Below are 23,358 nucleotides of genomic sequence, written 5' to 3'. Positions count from 1 at the left end.
CAGCTATACACAGATGTTTTTTTTTTATCTTGATTAGGTTCTTCTCTGTGGTTATGTTATCAAGAAAATTATAGATGAATTCAATTCCATTCATTTTATTTTTATATAGAGCCTTTAACAACAAGGTTTGCCCAAGGCGCTTAACAATGCAATTGACGATTCATTCTGTCAATACAGAACAGAAGCCCAGAAGACCAAAAGAACCAAAAACGTCTAGGGGTCCAGGGTCAGCTGGTTGCCCAACCCCTTTGGGCATGCTAACATTATAGAATTAAAAAAAGGAAACGATGAGGGTATTAATCCATCTATCATGTCTTCTGTGTGTTAGTACTCCATGCAGATCTCTGTAGACCAGTAAATTCCTCCTAAACGACAGCTTTAGGAGCTATGAATCAACAAATAACCTTGTAAATAATTAAATAAAAATAATTAATATAAATAATAAAATATAAATCATCTGATTATTGTAGTGTACTGTAAATGATAATGTCGAGATATATACTAATACTGAGGTGAGTTTCCCGAAAGTATCGTAGTGCTGAGAACATCGTAAACTTGATCTTAAGATCTATCGTTAATTTACGAGTGTTTCCCAAAAACCATCTTAACTGAACTAGCACGTTAAATCCTTTGTAATCTACGTGCTCCCCGACCCACTCGTTAATCACTAAGTGCTTCTTAAACTGGCTACCTCCTGCGCCAACCTTAGCGCCAGAGATCGCCAGACAGAGCACATTCAATTCACGTCATGGGAATTCTCTGCCAATTAATAGTTTCCTGTGTGAACAGAAAAAATCAATTTGCCTCTAATATCATACCCGAATCGGAGAGTTGCGGGTGTAGATTTAAAAAGCGAACATTAGCAAACAATTGTATGCTCTCACAAAGAGGCTTTAACGAACCCGTCTTAACACCTCGTAGCGGTGTCCTTTTTTAAAAATCTGAAGAAGTAATCAGTTTCGCATTGTCTCCTTCTTAAATAAACATAGGCATCAAGGGACGTGTGAAGATTCCACCTGTCTGTCGAGCCACGTTTTTAAAAAGACTTGAATTTGCAACTTTCTGAACCACTGTTGCTCTTTTTTATGCAAAGCACATTCGCCAACGTGAAAAGGAACCAGGACATCAGGACTATGTTTTTAAAGGGGTACTACTGTTCATTACACATCCGACAAACAAGTGTCTACCAGCTCACACATGCAGCACAAACGATATGCTGACGGTAGATTTCCTATTAGCTCAACTGGCTGGGTTCCTGTTGAGTGATGCCGGAGGCCCGGGTTTGAGTCCCCAGCGGTGGGGGGCCGACCTGAGGCAGCAGCGGTGAGGGCGCAGACCCACGCGAACCCGAGAGCGCTACAATACTTTCCTTATATGGTTTCGGTTTTGGTCCTTCAGTGGGGTGAAATAAAGGTGTGAAAAGGAATATGAAGTCAACATGACATCAACATTTAACAACCATTTAAGCGAAAACGTATAGATAGGCACAAAATGGGACCCTTATTGTTTCAAAGAGAAAATAAATAAATGACTGACATGCCGTAAAAGAAAACCAAGACTGACTGCGTGGACAGTGTATGCGTCCTGCACGACGCCTTTGATTTAAAGCAAAATGTTTTTGGCGCGCTGCCGTTGTTGAGAATCACAGTGTTGTATGAGATAATACTGCTGTTATTTATAGCTATTGGGTGCATTGGAACTCTATTTTAATTGGTCTTATTGACACGACATCAGGAAAAATTAACTACTAAGCTTGGCATGTGTCACTCAACAAATACAGGACCTATAATCACATTTTAAAACAAGCAGGTCTGAGCTTTACCGTCAACAATCTCGACAGAACATAAAACTGTATTCGAACTTTAAACATAAATATTAGGCCCAATGATTTAACTTAAATAATGCGTTACTGCATTTCATCATTAAAATCATATCATCTAGTCAAGCATAAAACTTAGTATTTTTTTATTATTTTTAATTAAGTGTATTGTCACGGATTGGGGTTCTCTGGGCATGTGCCCTCGCCGCTCCCATACAAATACAAGTAGAGGAGAAAATACAGGTAAAAGAAAGAAACATAAACAGAACAACAACAAAAAAACAATTAACTGCCAGCGGTAATGAGGTAAATATTTATGTAACCAAGTTCTATTTTACATATATCCAATATTTTCCTTGCTTTAGCATTTTTCACGTTCTTTATGGAATTTAAATTAAATTTAAACCCCACCTCAAAAGTACTAAAGGAGGGAGTATTATTGGACCATTTGACTTATCAATATGAAATTTACCCAGGATGACTAATAAATTCATTTCTGTATAAATAAATGTTCTTTTTTTCAAAATTTCCTCTTACATAGTACAACAAAATATCAAAATCCTTAATAAAAAATCTTAGTATTCTAAACTCGCAGAGAATTGTCATGACGTGAATTGAATGTGCTCTGTCCGGCGATCTCTGTCGCTTAGGTTGGCGCAAGAGGTAGCCAGTTTAAGAAGCAAGTGGGTCGGGGAGCACGTAGATAACGAAGGATTTAACGTGCTCCTTTAGTTACGATCGATTTTGGGAAACACTCGTAAATTAACGATCGATCTGAAGATCGAGTTTTACTATGTTCTTAGAGCTACGATGCTTTCGGGAAACTCACCCCTGAACCGGTTGCTGAGGAGACAGTACACACGTAGCCCCTGAGTTCAAGTCAGTCTGCAGTCAGGCTGCGGGTGAATTAAGTCCAATTGGAATTCTCCTCAGCAATCCGGCATCGCGCCGATCAGTCTTTGCCTTGCGCCGCGCTTAACGGAGCTCCAGCCAGCGGTTTCCTAGCGGAGGTCTCTCTACCATTTTCCCTTTCCCGGCTTGCTTATATTCCCTGCCTGCCCGTTTCCTGACCTGCCTGGACTCCGCCTGGGGAACCTGTCCCATGCTGTGCTCTCCCCCACCGCTCCAGCCTGTGTCAGCCCGCCCACTCCTCCTCCACTGGCACCCACGTCGCGCTGCAATTTCACCTGCCTGTCCTGTGCTGGGACTCTGCCCAGGACTTGGATTTAAACGGGTCCAACGTCCCTAGCCCCTTGCCCCTGGCGCCCCGAGAGTGTCTACAGGAGACACTGCCCCCCCTTGAAGAGAGCGCGCTCTGATCAGCCTGGTACCTGGTGCGCCACCTGGTGGACGGCCCGAGTTCTAGCGCCCTGTCCTGCCCTGTCCCTGGTTTCCCTTCCTGCACCCGGCTCAGTGAAGCGGAGTCTCTCTTGCAGTGCGCCGGCCGCTACTCCAGGCTGTGCCGCCCTCGCTGTGGGATCCAGATTAGCTCCTGGCATGCCCCTGTCATTCTGCTCTGTGACACACCGAGCAATACATAACTACATCTGAATCTCAAGGTTTTTACTTTCATTGAACTTAATAATAATAATTCCTTACACTCATACAGTGCTTTTCTGGATACCTCGCTCAAAGTACTTTACAGGTAATGGGGATCCCCTCTACCACCACCAGTGTGCAGCCCCACCTGGATGATGTGCCAGTCCGCTCCCCACACACCAGCTCTCAGTGGGGAGGAGAGCAGAGTGATGGAGCCAGTTCAGAGATGGGGACTATTAGGAGGCCATGATTGGTAAAGGCCAATGAGAAATTTGGCCAGGACACAGGGGTAACACCCCTACTCTTTTTGAGAAACACCCTGGGATTTTTAAATGACCAAAGAGAGTCAGGACCTGTCACTATGCTGGGGCATTAGGACCCCCACAGTCCGCAGTGTGAGCGCACCCTGCTGGCATCACTAACACCTCTGAGTGGGTGGAGTGGCGGCAATGTTGCTAAGGATCTGCACCTGTGGCTGGGAGGTTGCTGGTTCAAATCTCGTAGCCAGCAGAGGAATCCTACTCTATTGGGCCCCTGAGCAAGGACCTTAACCCCAACTACTCCAGGGGTGCTGTATAAATGGCTGACCCTGCGCTCTGACCCCAGGCTTCTCTAAACCTGCCTGTGTGCCTGTGTGTCTCATGGAGAGCAAGACTGGGGTATGCGAAAAGACAAATACCTAATGCAAGGAATTGTATATGGCTAATAATATATATGGGTTATGTATATGGGTTGTCAGTTGTGAGCTGCAGGATGATATGGCTGCTGGCCAATATAAAAAAAAAAATCCTTATCCTTAGTTTGTTTTTCAAGAAACCTACTGACTCAGGAATAAATGAATTTTGTAATCTGAAATTGAAAACATCTGCAAAATGTTGTCACTGTGCCTATTTCCTTCTGTCAAAAAACAGAATCATGATATTTCTGGGTTATAAAGAGAAAGTGGATGTCGCCAAAATCGTATATGCCTAATAAAGTGATCTAATTCGCAGTTTGGAAAAATAATATGAGATCACATTTAGAGATTTAAGAATTTACAACTTTAAGACATTCCTCTCAGTGTTCTTTAAAAAAAATAAACCTACAGACGGCAGCTTGCAGACTAATTCACCTCACAAGGGAAAAATCAGAACACATTTTCAAGTCTTATGGTCCCATCTAGTGTTCAGACCCGGCAGTGCAGCTCGATTGCCTGCTCAGCTCACTGCATCGTTCATCACGTCTTCTGTCATTGGAAGGTAACTGGCGCTGCAGGAGGAACACCCCAAGAGGCATTAGAACACAACACTTCTTGGGGATGGGGATTATAAGGAGGCCATGACTGGTAAAGGCCAGGGGGAAATTTGGCCAGGGTTACACCCCTACTCTTTTCGAGACACACCCTGGGATTTTTAATGACCACAGGAGTCAGGACCTCGGTGAAAAAACACTGATTTATCTACCGCAAACCTTCTTTAAGGACTTACTACACGAGTGGAGCGGACCTACGGTTAAGGGCTGAACTGGTTCTATCCGCCTAAGCAGGAGATGCTGCAAGATGTTTCCGACCCGAGTAAACACCACTCTACTAAAAAACGTGAATGTGCCTTATACCGTTTATCTTGATTTCCCCTTCTGTTTCTCTTTTGCTTTTTGCTTCTGTTGTCTGGTATGTGCCCATTGCAGGGCGTTCCCCATTGCTGGAAAAATACGAATACATTGAATTATCATAATAATGAGTTAAAAAACAGACACGCCATTTACAGAGATGCACACTTTCTGCATCGTCAATAACCACCACGAGTATTAAAGATTTTCTTTCCATTGCAGTACAGGACTGTTAATTAATCATCCGTTCATTTATTTACTAAAAATGTAAGAAAACCTTCCAGGTAAAATATATTGTTTTAGGAATCTACCTCTTAGCTTTCCCCGAAAAACACGAACCATTAAATGATACTAAGATCGTTTTTATTCACAGGAGACCCCGAAACGTATTGTGTTCAGTAAACTACCACTCATCTATTTAACATTAAAAAAACACAATCAGTAAATGATATTCCGTTAGGAATCCACCTGTCATCGTCTATGGCAAAGAACCTTAAGGTTCCGAGCTCGCAAGTTAATTAGCACCAGGAGACCCGAAGTCCCAGACGTGCTATGACTGTGCGAACACGAGGCATCTCCTCCGGCGTGTTCATCTACTTAAACACTAGAGCAGCATCGCCAGATGCTCATTTTGCGACGCGATGGTTGCGCTGAACCTCACTGTGCCGTTAGCGGTGGACTTCAGTAGCGCTGCCGACTACTTCATTTTTTTAATCAATCTACTAGTTTCTACGAGTTCTGTTCTAGTGGCGGGCTCGGTTGTGTTGGGTATTCTTAATAAAAAGTCACTACGAGCACAAAATCGCTTTATTTTCATGCTGAACACCAGCATAAGTGACACACTGACTGGGTTAGGTGGTTACTACACCGGTCTGTTTGATGTGAGCGAGAGATATCCGCCAAGGAACGGCACCTATTACATAGTGCCTTCGCTACGGGGTGTCAATATTTGGACCATCGTGTTTGCACAGGTGGACCGATTCCTTGCTGTAGTTTATCCTTATACTTACAATCGGTATGTGTCCAGGACTGTAGTTATAGGAGTTTGCGTTTTCTGTTGGGCTTATACTTACTTCTTCGTAACAGTTGAAAACTTTATTACAACTGAACAGGCTGCAAGTAATTCCGCATATGCAACTATAACTATGCAGGTGATATTATCCACAAAAGTGGCTCTTACCATAAAACTCTACCTCGTCGCTAAATACCAACTTTCTCGCGAGCCGCCGGGTCCAGAGAGAGACAGCAAGAAAGAGTCCTTGAGACTCATCATCGTGGTGGTAGTCTGCTTCCTGGCGCTCTGGTGTCCCCAGCTGTACTACATTGTCGTGGTTCAGATGACCGGGTCTGAATACATGTTCAAGAACAACGCCAATGATCCGCTTGGCCTGCTGGTAAGGTTCACTGCAACCACCACCCCCGGTCTGTACATCTGGGGGAGCCCCGCTCTCAAGGAGTCTGTGCTGAAGACGGTGTGGGGGAGAGTCTGTCCAGCACTGAGGAGAAGGTAGGAACTTTAACAATTAGCAATTTAAATGTTGTGCGTACACTTAATGACGGGATCAGTTGTCCGTACAAAAACTAAGAAATGAGAGCTCTTCTCTGCTTACTGTAACCTCGCTCTATTGTGCTTCCAGGGGAGTTGTGAACTGCTTACTGTATCACTTAGTTGGAATAATAACTTGCTTTTATTGTGTGTTTAGGTCGCTTAACGGAAACTGTATGTGAATTTAAGGACTGACATGATACCCGATTATAGAACTCCAGGACACCTAGACTTAAGCCCGGTTCTGAATTGTCATTTGTGTTAAATTACAGGAACATTTTTTTTAATTACAGAAAGGAAATACCTTCGCAAAATGTGGTTTATGAAAAAAAACATCTTAAAAATGTATGACTCAATTACCTTTATTCTCTATTTTTTCATGTACATATTGTTAACGTGTATTTTCGACCGTGACTGTCCCTTAATCAAGAGTAGACACACTGCATTTCATTTTTAATCAGGGCGATGCATCAAAATACAATGAAATCACTAAATTCGAAGGTGAGCAGCAAACTATTCAAGAAGTTTAGCAAACTACACGTTTCAAACATTAATTTAGCATTAGAGACAGTAAGCCACATTAAGAATTTGATCTATCCAACCGAGTTGGGAAGGCCAGCTGTGTTCTTAGAAAGCGAGATGATATAATCAGACAGCAAAATTATTGTTTCCAGACAAACCTTCCTTCATCATCACTTGAGAAAGAAACAGTAGTTTCAGAAGGTCAGGGTGTGTGTGATCGTCACCTTTTGAAAGAACAGGAATCTTTAAATCCGGCTAGCAAACTGCTTTTGAAATAATTGATCATTCGCAATCCCAACGTAGAATAATTAAGACATAAGATGAAGCTGAAATTGTTACATTAAAAAGAAAAAACCCTTTTCCCTTTTTCTTTTTTCCAGGATCGCTGTAGAGTCTAAAACAAGCCGCAAACGTATTGAAGAAATATCGACAATAACGAAGGGGAACTGAAAATATCGGGATCTAACTCATGCCAGGAGTAAACATGCACTGCATAAAGTTTAAAGATGCTTATTTGTAATTAACCTTGGTTTGTCTCGACTGTATTTTTTATTTTTACTGTAGTTAGAATTTTCGACTGCGTAATATAGAACGTTTTTTCTTTTCAAAAGGATGTTTTAAGAAGTCAACTTAGGAAGTAACGAAACAATCATGTGATTGATCAGATGGCTTTTGTGAGAGGGCTTTACTGCTGTTCTTGCAGTGTCTACTGAAAAGGGAAATGTCTATACCGGCGAACCAAAGCAGCCGGTGTTGTTGTAATCAGACCACTGAATGTGCGTTTTCACGCACTCCGTGAGCAGAAGGTCTCACCTTCCCTCTTCCCAGAGCATCACCATTAACAGCTCGGGCGCCGCCCTTTAAATAACACGAACAGCGATACGTACAAAAAACTCAGACCATAAAGAGATCTTCTGAATTCCACCTTATTCGTTCCCTTGCTGACTCTCGTTTTTCAATTCAACGGATTATTTTCTGTCGAGCACTTACTACGTTTTCGTCATTTCACAGTATTAAAGCTTTCGCATTCTGTGAAATCTGCCTCTTGTTGTGCACTTCCTCGGATAACTTTCTTTTGAGAATCTGCTGCGATTTCATCAAGCGATTTCATATCAGTGCCTTCGCTTTTCGTGAGCCAGTCCTGCAAGCTATATTATAACCGCATGATTGTAAAGAGGCAAAAACAAGAAATAGGACGCGAAAATATTTGTACATCCTGATCTGTATAAATGAATATATAATCTTTTTTTGTCATGTGTCACTACACATACAGTTATCAGATGGAAGACTGCAAAGAACAGAGGTGACTTCTGACTTCAGAAATCTATCGCAGGTGTTTCTTTGTAGAAATGAAAGCTGGATACAAATGTAAACATGTCGAAGGTGTGTCACTAAAAGCAACTACAATTCATTGCTTCGGGTTTCATCTAATCACTGCATTTTGTCATCACTGTTATTGATTTAATATTGCACATATATCTTATACTTCTGTACTTTAACAGTTCAATAACTGTTGTAAAATAAACTTCCTTGAAAACAGTTTTCAGTCATGTTATTCCTGTGTATCTAGGTCATGTATTGGCTGAGAACGTGACCACAGAGATAGCAGACGACCGAGTCCAGGGAGCGGAGGCTGGGCCCCCTGTCTCTCCACAGCGCTTCACAACTGCTTAATAACAACAGTTTGTTGTATTGTATGTATTTGTAGAGTCTATGTGGCATCTAAGAGAAAAGTATCAATTATACACAGATGTTTTTGATTTGATTAAGTTCTTCTTAGTGGTTATATTATCAACAAATAACTTTAAATAATAAATAATGTAATTATTGTAGTGTACAATAAATTATAATTTCAAGGTATATACCCATACTCAATTCAATTCAATTTATTTTTATATAGCACCTTTCACAACAAGGTTGCCCCAAAGCGCTTAACAATGCAAGTAATACTGAGCTTAAAAATATTTAGTCAAGTTTTTCAAGAAAGCCACTGAGTGAACATATGAGGTTTATAATCTGATGCTGAAAAAGTAGTCACTAGTCACGATATCTTAGACACTATATCCAATTTCTTATTTTCTCTGTGAAAGGACAACCAATATAATAGTTACATATCACCCTGTAACTCACAACCAGCAACCCACTAAAGCTAAGCAGGTGTGAGCCTGGTCAGTACCTGGATGGGAGACCTCCAGGGAAAAACCAAGGTTGCTGCTGGAAGAGGTGTTAGTGGGGACAGCAGGGGGCGCTCACCCTGTGAAAAAGTGATAGCATATGGCATCTCTGGGAGAAAGTGGTCATGTTTCTGCTGCATTGTGTTGTATTATTTTCCGGCAGAGCGGTGGCTCTGTGGCTCAGGATCTGCGCCTGTGGCTGGAAGGTTGCCGGTTCAAACCCTGAAGCTGGCAGTGGAATCCTACTCCATTGGCTCCTGAGCAAGGCCCTTAACCCCAACTGCTCCAGGGGTGCTGTACAATGGCAGACCCTGCGCTCTGACCCCAGGTTCTCTCCCTGTCTGTGTCTCATGGAGAGCAAACTGGGGTATGCGAAAAGATAATTCCTAATGCAAGAAATTGTAAAGGGTTAATAAAGTGATGTTATTATTTGGGGCAAAGTGTGCTTTATTGAAATAAGTGTTTGGGCCTCCAGCATCACTCAACAGGGAACCAGCCAGTTGAGCTAAATGGAGATCTCCCCTCAGCCCGGCTGCCGAGGTCCCTGCTATTTACAGGGAAGGGCAGTGACGTCACTGCAGTGGCAAGCCAGCAGTACACGCTACACTATACTTATTCATTAATGTAAGCATAAATTAATTACATTTTACACCAATTACCACCAAAGCACTAGAAACTGGGTATTCAGAAAAATGTGTTTTTGTAGTCTTACAGTCTTCAAGTCGAAATTGATGAGAGAGAGTATAGTGAGAATGAGGAGGCTTTCCAGCCAGAACCAGGTAGTGGAAGTTCAGATAATGAAGTGGTTTAGATTTCACATAGTGCTACAGCCACTAGAAACACAGGAGACTGTCATGGAGAAAGGTTGAGGTAAACAGAAAAAATACCGATTGAAAAGGGCATCGTCCTCCATTTGCCCCTGATGTTATCACACCTTACAATTATTTGAGGTCTTTCTCCTCGGATGCTGTGTTTGCTCATGTCTCAGACAAGTCTCTATTCAATGGAAAAGACAGGAGTGCCAATTGACACCAATATGGACGAGATGGGGATTCAAGAGCTGGCCAGTAATAAATCTTTTAAATGAAAACTTTAAAACAATTCCACACCACTCAATTGATGAGACAATAATACCATTCAAAGTGCACTGATACAACTCAACTAGAGCAACACTCACAAATGGGGCATCAAGGTGCTTTTCTGTGCTGGGAAAAGTGGAATTGTCTATGACTTTGAAGGTTAAGTTGGAAAGTGACCAGCAAGACTAACAAGCAGAAATCACTTGGAATCAGTGGTGATACACTGTATCAGTGTGATCAGATGTTTTAATAATACTCAGTGGTGAGTATTATTAAAACATTTGACTTATGAATATGAAATTTACCCAAGATGACTAATAAATTAATTACTGTATAAATAAATGTTCTTTGTTTAAATTTTCCTCTTACATAGTACAACAAAATATCAAAATCCTTAATATAAAATCTTAGTATTCTATATTTCCAGAGAATTCCCATGACGTGAATTGAATGTGCTCTGTCTGGCGATCTCTGGCGCTAAGGTTGGCGCAGGAGGTAGCCAGTTTAAGAAGCACTTAGTGATTAACGAGTGGGTCGGGGAGCACGTAGATTACGAAGGATTTAACGTGCTACTTTAGTTACGATGGATTTCTGGAAACACTCGTAAATTAATGATCGATCTTAAATTGAGGTTTCGATGTTCTTAGCGCTACGATGCTTTCAGGAAAGATTATACAATCAAAGTACGAGGGATGATTGCTGGACTGTGCAGGATTGACTTTAAGTCACACAGATACTACATGCAGATGTTCTTCCAGTTGGTTGATATGTGAGGTGTCAATGCATGGCTGCTGTATGAGTGTCAAAATGAGGAGCATAGATTAAAAACCTTGACCTTGCTAGGGTTCAAGGCAGAAGTGGCCCGCGCTTCGAAGCAAGCAGGAAAAGGGTCAGAGAGCAGAAAGGGACGGTCTTCCAATGGAGACAATGCCAGGCGACACAAGCTTCCTCAAGACCAGTTTAAGATGTGTGCATGTGAAGCGGAGCTAGTCTGGACACGGTGTCATCATCGCCCTCCCTGCGCCTCAGCTTTTTGAAGTGCTTTTTGTTGAGTTCCACACTCTCTAGAAAGACAGAAGCATGTAAAAAACTGACTGTGCAAATTAAAACACTGTTGAAAATGAACTTTTTGCGTTTCTTAAAAATGAGTTGAAATGACATAATTTCGATCGTTGAAATGTTTTTAACATTCTAATCCATTTTAGTCTCTAAACAAGGTATAGTGAAAAGGCGTTGAATGGTTATTTCGTAACCAAACTGCCAACTGGAATGCAGAAATGCATTGGTCTGAAAAATATAAACGTCGACCATTGCAGCCAAATTGCATCATTTGGGTGTTTCATGTGATTTTTGTGGTATTTTAAAAATGTTAATTAAAGGAAATCATTGTCTGAAGTGTGGGAAATAATTTGGGCTTGAAAGAGTTTTAAAAAACTACAGGTACAGATGAGACGTTAAGGTACAATTCAGCTCATAGACTTGCTTTCCAACCCGATATGTTAAAATCTTATCCAGGTTTTAGCATCTGATCCTGCAGGGAAACTTCAGAACACATTGTCAAGTCTTATGGACCATCTAGTGTTCAGACCCGGCAGTGCAGCTCGATTGCCTGCTCAGCTCACTGTATCGTTCATCACCTCTTCTGTCATTGGAAGGTAACTGGCGCTGCAGGAGGAACACCCCAAGAGGCATTAGAACACAACACTTCTTTCCCGAGCACGAGAAAGGACTCCTGCTCGTCGTGTCTGACGCTGAAGTAAGGATACCTTTTCCATCAGGATTATACTAGAGCAACGACTTACTCGACTATCATCTAAATCACTTAAAGAGATGGTTTCTTTGGAATTGTGCTGCTCCTGTGCTCCCTGTGAAATTAAGAGTGGTCTTCAAGGTTATACTGCCGTTGTAAAAAAACACTGAATTAACAACTTCAGAATCGCTTTGAAAAAATACTACACAAGTGGATCAAATCTAAGGTTAAGGGCTGAATTCATTTTATCCGCCTCTGCAGGAGACTCTGCGGGGTAAACAGCTCTCTATTTTAAAATGGGCCATTTACAGTAAATCTGGATTTCCCCTTCGTCTTTACCTTAGCTTATTACGTCTGTTGTGCTGCTATATCTGTTAGCATCGTGGGACGTTTTTCATTGCTTGAAAAACACTAAAAATAAAATTATTATTATTTTTTAAAAACGAGACACGTGTTTTAAAGGATGACCACGACCTGCATTTAAAGTCGTGTAAACAAAAAATTAACCCTGTCATGGCGGTTAATGGGCTGTCAGCTGTACGCGGATAAAAATAACCTGTTTCTTCTCATTACAGCAGGGCGCTGACTTCAGCTCACTGTGCTTGCAGCCATCTGTTCAATCATAACTGAACTGTAATAAATCCCTGTAAATAGTGATTCTGTTGAGAATCCACATTTAAGCATTTAGACTTTTTCTCGGGAGACCCATGCCTCAGAAGTGCTGTGACCAAGGTCATTACAGACATCTCCTGCGTTCTGTTCAGCTATAAAACACAAAGGCAGCATCGCCTGATCCTCATTTCGCCACACGATGGTTTCTCTAAACCTCACTGTGCCGTTAGCGGTGGAGTTTAATGAAGCTGCAGATTATTTCATTATTCTATCCAATCTACTAATTGCCACCAGTTCTGTTCTCGTGGCTGGCTCGGTGGTGTTGGGTATTCTTGGTAAAAAGTCACTAAGATCAGAAAATCGCTTTATGTTTATGCTGAACACCAGCATAAGTGACACACTGACCGGGTTAGGCGGTTACTACATCGGACTGTTTGATGTGCAGGATAGCTACCCGTCCAGGAACGGCACCTATTTTATACTCCCTTCGCTACGGGGTGTCAATGTTTGGACGATTGTGTTTGCGCAGGTGGACCGATTCGTTGCAGTAGCTTATCCTTATACTTACAGTCGTTATATAACCAGGACTGTAGTTATAGTAGTTTGCTTTTTCTGTTGGTTTTACACTTACTTCATCTTAATGGTTCAAAACGTCATTACTATCGAAATGGCTGCAAAAATGAACGCTTATGCAATTCTGATTTTCCAAGTGATGATAATCGCAAAAGTACTGTTAAATGTGAAACTGTATCTCATCGCTAAATACCAGATTACTCGCGAGCCGCCGGGTCCAGAGAGAGACAGCAAGAAAGAGTCCCTGAAACTCATCATCGTGGTGGTAGTCTGCTTCCTGGCGCTCTGGACTCCTTACTTTTACTACATTATCGTTGTTCAGTTGACCAGATCTAGATACATGTTCAGGAACAACGCCAGCGACCCTCTGGCCATGATGGTAAGATTCACTGCAACCTGTACCCCCGGACTGTACATCTGGGGGAGCCCCGCTCTCAGGGAGGCTGTGCTGAAGACGGTGTGGGGGAGAGTCTGTCCTCCACTGAGAAAAAGGTAGGAACTGGATTAAGAGACAACAATTTAGGAAGTGATTTGAATGTTGTACTCTTCTCCCTAGTATTATAGTATATTATACATTAAATAGTCTAATGTCTCTTACAGAATTACAGAACTCCAGGACACCCTGAGATAGGACCGGTCTCTAGAGGCGCGGTGCAACTCACAATCCTTTCCTTTATTAAATTTCAGCTACATACCTTCGCACAATATATTTTTATGTAACACATTGTAAAAAATTAACCGACTCGGTTATTTTTGCGTGTCCCTCTTCTTAAAATGTGTACGTTCTGCTTTGATTATCTTATTAATTGAAGGCACTTTCTCTCCGTCAAGGGCATGAACACTCACCGTTTACTTTCTAAATAGGATGGGATATCAAATTAGAAAAAAAACTGCACAATTCATAAGAAATGAGCAAGGTGATCAACGCGTTTATGAAATGAAAACATTTCACACATTTAAGGTCAGTTGAATTAAACCAGCAGAGAAGGGGAGGTCAGCTGTGTTCTTGGAGAGCAAGGTGATAGAATCTAACAGCAGAAATAGTTTCCAAACCAATCTTCCTTTATCATCACTTGAGAAAGAAACAGCAGTTTCAGGTCAGAGTGCGTCTGATCGTCACCTTCTGAAAGAATCTTGCGGAAGAGGAATGGTTAATTCTGGCTGGCAACACTGCTAAATTAAGAAATGCCCATCATTAAACTCGACACGAAATAATTAGGATATAAAGTGAAGCTTAAATGGTTACATGAAAGATCTAAAACTCTTTCTCTGTGTGTATTTTCCAGGATTGGTCCAGAGTCCAAAACAAGCCGTAAACATATTGAAGAAATACCGACTATAACCAAAGGAAACTGAAAATATCAGGACTTAGAACAAGGAGAAAACATCCATTCAATGAAATATAATATCCTTATTTCCATTTATTCAAATTCTCACGGCTATATTTCAGACATGCCATTGTGGTTAGCGTTGGCGACTATTACGTTTGCTGTTTTTGTTATTTCTATTTTCAAACTGATGTTATAAAACGTAAACGTGGAAAGCAAAGAAACGATTGTATCATTTATAAGATGGATTTCTGGAGTCGGATTTTATTTCTGTGCTTACAGTGTCTACTGAAAAGCGAAATCAGAAAAAAAGTATACCAGTGAAACAAAGGCTCTTTAACGGGAATAGCTACACTTAACATTTAGAAAGTACAATATACTGTACAGTAGTTTTCTTTTGAATAACACTATTTTTACCTTTGCTGTCTCTCGTTGTTCAGTTTTATTCATTTATTATTTTCTGTCCAGGCTTTGTTGAGATTTAATCCTTTCACAATATCAGTGCTCTTGCAAGCAATGCTAAAACCGCACGACATTTCAGAGGTAAAAAGAAGAACTACGATGCAATGGTATATTTACAGTCTGATCTATGTAACACAATATCCAGTATAGAAAGTGGTTTTACATGTATTGCTTCACATCCAGTTATCAACAATAGGAATGCAAAGAACAGATTTCTGTAATGAGAAGTCTCTTCCATCTCCTGGGTTTTCTTGTAGAAAAGAAAGCTGGATATAAATGCAAATACCTGTATGTCAAAGGTGTGTCTCTGAATTACTATATTTCTTCAAGTTTCATCTAACCACTGCGTTTTGATATCACGTTTTGGTGAAAACGTATACATGAACAGTTCCATCTTTTTTAAAGTAAACATCTTTGCAAAAAAGTCTTCAGTCATGTTATTCCTGTGTATTTAGGTCACGTGTAGGCTGAGTACTTGACCACAGCGACAGCAGACGACCGAGTCCAGGGAGCGGAGGCTGGGCCCCCTGTCTCTCCACAGCGCTTCACCCTCACACCACAGCTCACTCTCTGACCGCTCTGCGTGTTTCACTGGGTGCGCCGGGGTGGGGATTTAAAATGCAGGATTAATTAGAACAATTTGTTTGTTGGAGAGACTCTATGGCACGCCATGACTCTATGGTTAGTGCTACGAAATATTAAGACGTGCTAGTCATCCACAACTCTTCTGATTAGGGTATGATATTGGTAACAATTTTGATTTTCCTGTTCACACAAACGCACAGAAGATACTGATATTCAAAGCAAAGTCAACCGCCGCTCCCCACCCGGGCAAAGAGAGAAACACAATTGCAGAATTGATACTCTCGTACTAGTAACACAGCTCTTGATGTCGGCAGACGGGGTCACTAGAGGTCAAAGTCACCGTGCATGGTCACGTGATCACCCGAAAAAAGCCGCTATATCTCGGGAACAAAAGTAGCTGGGAAGTTACTTTCAACAGCACAAACCGGCACACATGTAGCACTAACGAATGAGGTGGGCTTTATCGTTTGTGCTGTCTGTGGGGGGGAACTTCACGGAGCTGATAAAGCTTGTTTCTTATAGTGTACTAAACGTTTTATTTCAATGTTTATGCTATAATCAAGAAGCTCACTATCTCAGGAATCAATGAGGTTTATAACCTAAAATTGAAAATATTCACAAAATTAGGTCACTATATCTAATTTCTTATTGTTTCTTTTTTCAATGAAATACCACTACCATGATATTTTTGTATTATCATGGAAAAGAAAGTTGTTGAACACGAATTTAGGTTTCACAGCTCCAGGACATGCCTCCCAAGTGTCCTAAAAAAATATCGAAAGTTACGGACGAAACGTTGCTGTTACTGTATAATTCACCTAATACATTTGTCTAACCCAGATAAGAGTTACCTGTTCCCGCAGGGAAAATTCAGAACACATTTGTTGACGGTGCCATTTAGTGTTCACATATGGTGTTTCAGCTCGAGCAACTGCTTGGCCATTAGCTTTTCTCATCAGTTAATGATTTTACAAAATATATGTATGCAAATATCAGCATTATAAAATAGAAAAATGTATTAAATCACCAAGCAGATCACAAACACACCTTTAATTAACAAGATTAAACCTTTAATTAACAAGCAGTTTTAATCTGTAAACTACCTATTTATAGTATGTACTGTATTACGCCTCCGATAAGGCCGCATATACTGTACACCACTGACCACTTCTAGCTGAGAGGGGGTGTCTCTAATTCTAGCCAAAATCACTTTTGGCTTTTGGAAAATCTCTCATAAAGAAATGAGAGAAACTATTCTGAACATACAGTCACGCAGTATGCGCGACAATTTAATTTTTTCAGGACTACCTAAAAAGACACCTGATGACCCTGAAAAAACTATTAAGGACTTCATGATGACACAGTTAAAGCTACCAGCAGAGACAGTGCAAGAAATCATGTTTCACCGGGTTAACCGTCTGGGAGGGAAGAAAAAACAAACAGCTTACGTGCTTATGTGATAAAAATGGAAGAATCTTTCATGCTTTATTTATTTTTTTACCTTGGCCTTACTTATAAGCCTTCTAAAGGTTTTTAAATATTAATATTTGAGAACTTTTTTCTGTGTCAGTGGATGTCTTTTTCCCTCTATTTGTATGTATATTTGTGCTGTTTTTTCTTGTCATTTCATTTAAAAAAATTAAAAAGCTGTTCCATACCCAAGACTGGCATCCTGGACTGTCCCTGTCTATATCGTGTAAGCTCCTTATTCCCTTGTGAGCTCCAGCCATTGACAGCAGTTTTACTGAGTCCTATCTAGTGTCAATGTGACCTCTCTTGCTGCAGTTGTGGCACACAGCTACAGAAAAGTGGCACTCATCCGAATCGAAAGCATGGTTTATCTTCGTCTTCTGTGCCATCCTACAGGACTCTATTTTGTCTATTCTTTTTAGGTCTGGTCTGACGCACCTCCACTGACAGAGTGCTTGTTTCAGGACCTCAACTGGCGAGAATGTGTGGTGGCTGTTTCTGTGACCGGTGTATCTTCCTCAGCTATTTCAAAATAAAATAATAATAATAATAATAATAATAATAATAATAATAATAATTGCTTACACTTATATAGCGCTATTCTGGACACTCCACTCAAAGCGCTTTACAGATAATGGGGATCCCCTCCACCAGCACCAGTGTGCAGCCCCACCTGGATGATGCAACGGCAGCCATAGTACGCCAGAACGCTCCCCACACACCAGCTCTCAGCGGGGAGGAGAGCAGAGTGATGAAGCCAGTTCACAGAAGGGGATTATTAGGAGGCCATGATTGGTAAGGACCAATGGGAATTTTGGCCAGGACGCCGGGGTTACACTCCTACTCTTTCCGAGAAGCGCCCTGGGATTTTTAATGACCACAGAGAGTCAGGACCTCGGTTTTACGTCTCATCCGAAGGACGGCGCCTATTTACAGCATAGCGTCCCCGTCACTATACTGGGGCATTAGGACAGACCGCAGGGTGAGCTTGCTATGGGTTGGTCCTGCTGCTGTTTTTTTTTTGGTGAAAACGAAATCTGTGCACTATATAGTGAACGGCGTCGGGTCATAATGTTTCCGCAAGCGCTCGATGTGTCCCAATGCGCGCACTTGCGGTCTCGCGCCCTTCATATGCGCGTTCACGCTCAAGCCTGCAGAGCTCGATTTCTAAATCTGTGTTTCACAAGGGTGCCCCCCAGCGCCCCCCAGCGCGCACTTACTGCGCCCTTCTCTAAAGCACGCATCCTCGTGATAATCGTGTAATGGTGACGTTACGTGTTTCAGCCTATCAAAGCGAAGAGATGTTGCCAGGGGAAATAAAATAGTCATGTGTTAGGGAAATGTAACTTTTTTTTACCGTTTTAAAACTCATAATATTTTTTTGTAAAAAAATGTAATTAGACTACTATAGATTTGCACTGTTTGTATTCTAGGTAAGAACTTACAACAAAGCTTTTATTTCGTCGCCTCATTTCGACTGATGAATATTCGTTTACCTGCGGTGTGCTGTACACGGACTATTTACCAGTACACGTATTTAACAGGACAAAGCTTTGACGTATTGCCAATTTTACGTTATTTAGTTTACTTTGAATGAACGGCACCAGGCAAATGCAAACTTCTTAAGATTCTGAGTTCATGAATTTATTTATTAAGGTATTTATTCCCAGGAGGCCAGAAGCCCCAGACGTGCTGTAACCAATTTAACACCAGACATCCCTGGCGCTCTGTTCAGCTATTAAAACTCAAAGGCACATACTCATTTTACCACGCGATGATTTCTCTGAACCTCACTGTGCCGTTAGCTGTTGGCTTTGATAAAACTGAAGATTATTTCATTATAGTAACCAATCTACTAATTTCTACCAGTTCTGTTCTAGCGGCTGGCTCGGTTGTGTTAGTTATTCTTTATACAAAGTCACTTAGAGGTCAAAACAGGTTTATTTTCATGCTGAACACCAGCATATCTGACACCCTGTCCGGAATAGGCGGTTACTACATCGGACTGTTTGATGTGCAGGAGGGCTATCCGTCCAGGAACGGCACCTATTACATAGTGCCTTCGCTACTGGGAGTCAATATTCTGACAATCTTGTCTGCACAGCTGGACCGATTTTTTGCAGTAGTTTATCCTTATTTTTACAACCGTTATGTAACCAGGACTGTAGTTATTGACGTTTGCGTGTTCTATTGGTTTTACACCTACTTCACGTTGACGAATCAGAACCTAATTACAGTCGAAGTGGAAAAATAAAAATAAACGCATATGGTATTTTGTCGATCCAGGCAATAATAATCATTTAAACAAGTAAACATGCTGAAAAGAGAAGAAAGGGAACACAACGTTTCGTCCGTGCAGCCTTCTTCAGGTGTGAGAAAGACAGGGCAGTAGGCAAAGGTAATGCAGTGGGAGAAAAGCGCTACACAGGTGTAAGGATTTATTTATTTTAGATAAACATTTTTTTGAAGTAAGCGTCTTTGGAAAAAGTCTTCATTCATGTTATTACTATGTATTTAGGACACGTGTGGCCTCAGATCTTGAGCTTAGCGACAGCAGACAGCTTCACCCTCACATCACAGCTCACACTGTCCGCTCTGCGTGTTTCACTGGGTGACCCGGCGCGGGGATTTACAAAGCAGGATTAATAAAATCATTCATTCTAGAGATTACATGGCGTCTTCGAGAAATCTATCAACTACACACAAATGTTGCTGTTCTTTATTATGTTCTTCACAGTGGTTATATTATATAGAAACATATTGAAGAATCAACAAATAACATTACATTGATATAAATGATGTTTCTTATAGTGTGGTATAAATGATAAATCTCAACATTTACACTATTATCTTAAAAAATATTCGTCAAGTATTTCAAGAAACCCACTGACTCAGGAATAAATTAGGTTTCTAATGAGAATACCCACGAACTTTGGTCACCATATCTCATTTCTTATTTTTTTCCTGTGACAGAACTCAAGCATGATGTTTCTGTATGATATCGACAAAAGAAACTTGGATGTTGACCAAGTCGCAATTATTAAAGGTAGTAGTTCAGATGGGGAGCTGCGTCAGCATGCGTAGGCTGCAAAGGAACAAGTAATAGGTTTATTCCATGCTGAAAAAAAGAAGAAAGAAAACACAACGTTGTGTTTTCTTTCTTCTTTTTTTCAGCATGGAATAAACCTATTACTTGTTCCATTATTAAAGGTAGTATTAGATCACATTTTCATAGTTCTAAGGTTTTAGGCTTCGCGACTATATTACATTACTGTTAAGGTTCTTAAAAAAGCGAATGTTACAGAGGAGACGTTACGGTAAAATTCAATCAATACATTTGATTTAGGCAGATAAGAGCGATCTATTCCAGCTGGAAAAATTCACAGCACATTGTTAAGACTTGCATTCCATCTAGTGTTCAGACATGGTAGTGCGATCGACTGCTCAACTAACTGAATTATTAACACTTTTGTCGTGTGAAACAAAATGAAGTAACATCCGCTGTATGAGAAACACTCAAAGAGGGCTTTTCAACTATTTCACGAACACGACAAAGGATTCCTGCAGTGCATACCTGACTCTGAAATAATATGCAAAGGAACCAGTACAGGCTTATTCCATTGCTGAGAAGAGAAGAAAAGAAACAACGTCCCTTTGCAGCCTACGCGTGCTGAGGCAGTTTCCTACTTGAACTACTCCTAGGCGAAATAATATGTTTACCATCTGGATTATACTAGATTAACGTTTTACTCGACCGTCTCCGAAAGCACTTTTGAAATCGTTTACTTCCGTGCTTCTTGTGAAATTGATCAGTTTATCGTGCTCGCATAAAAATAACACTCTTCTATCTACTTTAAAATTGCTTTCACGACTTACTACAAGAATGTTGATGAAGGGTTGAACTTATTCTACCGGCCTCAACAGACTATGTGATTTTGAAGCTCGGGTCTAAAAGTCTCTCTATGAAATCCGAGAATGTGACATTTGATGCTAATCTTGTTGTCCCTTCGGTTCGTCTATCGAATTTTCCTTTTGTTGTGCGATATGTGAGGGCTGTAAGCGGATACCATTGCTTGAAAAACTCTAAACATTTTTTTTATTTAATAACGAGACTGGACATTTACTGATTTTTCGTCGACTGTCGACTAAGAAGCCTGTGCTCACCTGTAAATCAATTAAAAGCTGTACGTTGAAACGTATGTAAAAGTAAAATATATTCTGTCTGGAAATCCTGTTATCTTTCCCTAAAAAATACGATCTGCTGAATGATTCTAAAAGGGCAAGTTAATTATCCACAGGAGACCCGAAGCCCCAGTCGGGCTGTGATCTTGTAAACACGAGACATCTCCGCTGATGTGCTCACATATTAAAACAAAGGCAACATCGCCAGATACTCATTTTACAGCACAATGATTTCTCTGAACCTCACTGTGCCGTTAGCGGTGAACTTCAGTGACGCTGCAGATTATTTCATTTTTATAACCAATCTACTAATTGCTACCAGTTCTTTTCTCGTGGCTGGCTCGGTTGTGTTGGGTATTCTTTGCAAAAAGTCACTAAGAACACAAAATCGCTTTATTTTCATGCTGAACACCAGCATAAGCGACACACTGACCGGGTTAGGTGGTTACTACATCGGACTGTTTGATGTGCAGGAGGGCTATCCGTCCAAGAATGGCACCTATTTTATACTCCCATCGCTACTGGGAGTCAATATTCTGACCATCATATCTGCACAGGTGGACCGGTTCCTTGCTGTAGTTTATCCTTATTCTTACAATCGGTACGTAACCAGGACTGTAGTTATGGAAGTTTGCATTTTCTGTTGGTTTTACACTTACTTTATCTTAATGGTTCAAAATCTTATTACTATCGAAATGGCAGCAAAAATGAACGCTTATGCAATTCTGATTTTCCAAGTGATGATAATCGCAAAAGTGCTGTTGAATGTGAAACTGTATCTCATCGCTAAATACCAGATTGCTCGCGAGCCGCCGGGTCCAGAGAGAGACAGCAAGAAAGAGTCCCTGAGACTCATCATCGTGGTGGTAGTCTGCTTCCTGGCGCTCTGGACTCCTCGCTTTTACTATATTATCATGGTTCAAGTGACCAGGTCACGATACATGTTTAACAACAACGCCAGCGACCCTCTGAGCATGATGATAAGATTCACTGCAACTAGTACCCCCGGACTGTACATCTGGGGGAGCCCCGCTCTCAGGGAGGCTGTGCTGAAGACGGTGTGGGGAAGAGTCTGTCCTCTACTGAGAAAAAGGTAGGCAGTATAATCAAGAGAAAATATATCAGTCAGCTATTTGATTGTTGTGCATGCAGTTAATAACAGGACCGGTTGTTCAAACAACAAAGATTATGAGCTCTTCTCTCTACTGTATTAAAATCGCTTTCCTTTCGCGCCCCGCTCTGCTCCCTGTAACCCCGCTCTATTGTGTTTCCAGGTGAGCTGTGAACTGCTTACTGGGTCCCTTAGTTTGACTAACAAACCGCTTTTACTGTTTTAGGTCTCCTAAAGGACACTATAAGCGAGTTTAAGGACTGACATGATACCTGGTTACAGAACTTCAGGGCACCCTGACGTACAGTAGGCCCGGTTTCTAGAGGCGCGGTGCGATCATTTGCTGAATCGACATTTTTGTTAAATAAGAGCAATAAACCGTCGCATAATATATATTTTTGAAATATACAAAATGTATTTACTCGCTTATTTTTATTCTTTATTTTTGCATCTTCATATTCTTAAAATGAAGATTTTCTGCTGGGAATATCATCCTTAACTGAAGGGACTCTCCCTCAATCCCCCTAATGAAGAGAATGAACATTTTACTGCATTTCAATTAGGGCTATATGTTAAATTACAAGGAAAATTGTCAATTCAAAAGAGATGAGCAAGCTCTTCAACACAAAAATAAACGTTCCCAGTACAGAAGGAGAGGTTCTTAGAAAGCGAGAGGATATAATCTAATAGTTAAAAATAAAATTGATTCCAAACACAACCTCTTTATCATCACTTGAGAAAAAAAACTAGTAGATACAGAATTTCGGAGTGTGCCCGATCGTCGCATTTCTGAAAGATAGTCTTACGGAAGCGGAACGATTAATTCCCGCTTGCAAACTGCCGTTGAATTAATTGCTCATTCTCAAACCCGACACCAAATAATAAAGATATAAGCTGAAGTTTAAATAGTCACATAAAGATCTAAAACGCTTTTTCTGTGTGTATTTTCCAGGATCGGCCCAGAGTTCAAAACAAGCTTAAAACACGAAGAAATACCGAGTATAACGAAGGGGAGCTGA

At 40.9% G+C, this 23,358-nt stretch overlaps 2 protein-coding genes across 2 annotated transcripts; both read left to right on the top strand.

Moving 5' to 3' along the window:
- The first annotated feature begins 12,827 nt into the window (after positions 1–12,827).
- LOC148818922 (uncharacterized) lies at positions 12,828–14,557 on the top strand. Its single transcript, XM_088935297.1, has 2 exons — positions 12,828–13,693; positions 14,488–14,557. The coding sequence occupies exons 1-2, from the start codon at positions 12,828–12,830 to the stop codon at positions 14,555–14,557; spliced, it is 936 nt and encodes a 311-aa protein (XP_088791423.1).
- Positions 14,558–21,455: 6,898 nt separating this feature from the next.
- On the top strand, positions 21,456–23,358 carry LOC148818921 (sphingosine 1-phosphate receptor 3-like). Its single transcript, XM_088936171.1, has 2 exons — positions 21,456–22,321; positions 23,292–23,358. The coding sequence occupies exons 1-2, from the start codon at positions 21,456–21,458 to the stop codon at positions 23,356–23,358; spliced, it is 933 nt and encodes a 310-aa protein (XP_088792297.1).

This window comes from Atractosteus spatula, chromosome 17 (genome assembly GCF_055471065.1).
Source record: "Atractosteus spatula isolate fAtrSpa1 chromosome 17, fAtrSpa1.hap1, whole genome shotgun sequence".
Classification (NCBI taxonomy): domain Eukaryota; kingdom Metazoa; phylum Chordata; class Actinopteri; order Semionotiformes; family Lepisosteidae; genus Atractosteus; species Atractosteus spatula.
Note: the sequence above shows the minus strand (reverse complement) of the source record. Positions and strands in the feature narration are given on the sequence as shown.

Bases quoted from the DNA above. Each gene is read 5' to 3' on its own strand.
- LOC148818922 (XM_088935297.1), top strand. From the start codon at position 12,828: ATGGTTTCTCTAAACCTCACTGTGCCGTTAGCGGTGGAGTTTAATGAA. The intron at 13,694-14,487 runs GTAGGAACTGGA...TGTATTTTCCAG, and splicing joins TGTCCTCCACTGAGAAAAAG to GATTGGTCCAGAGTCCAAAA.
- LOC148818921 (XM_088936171.1), top strand. From the start codon at position 21,456: ATGATTTCTCTGAACCTCACTGTGCCGTTAGCGGTGAACTTCAGTGAC. The intron at 22,322-23,291 runs GTAGGCAGTATA...TGTATTTTCCAG, and splicing joins TGTCCTCTACTGAGAAAAAG to GATCGGCCCAGAGTTCAAAA.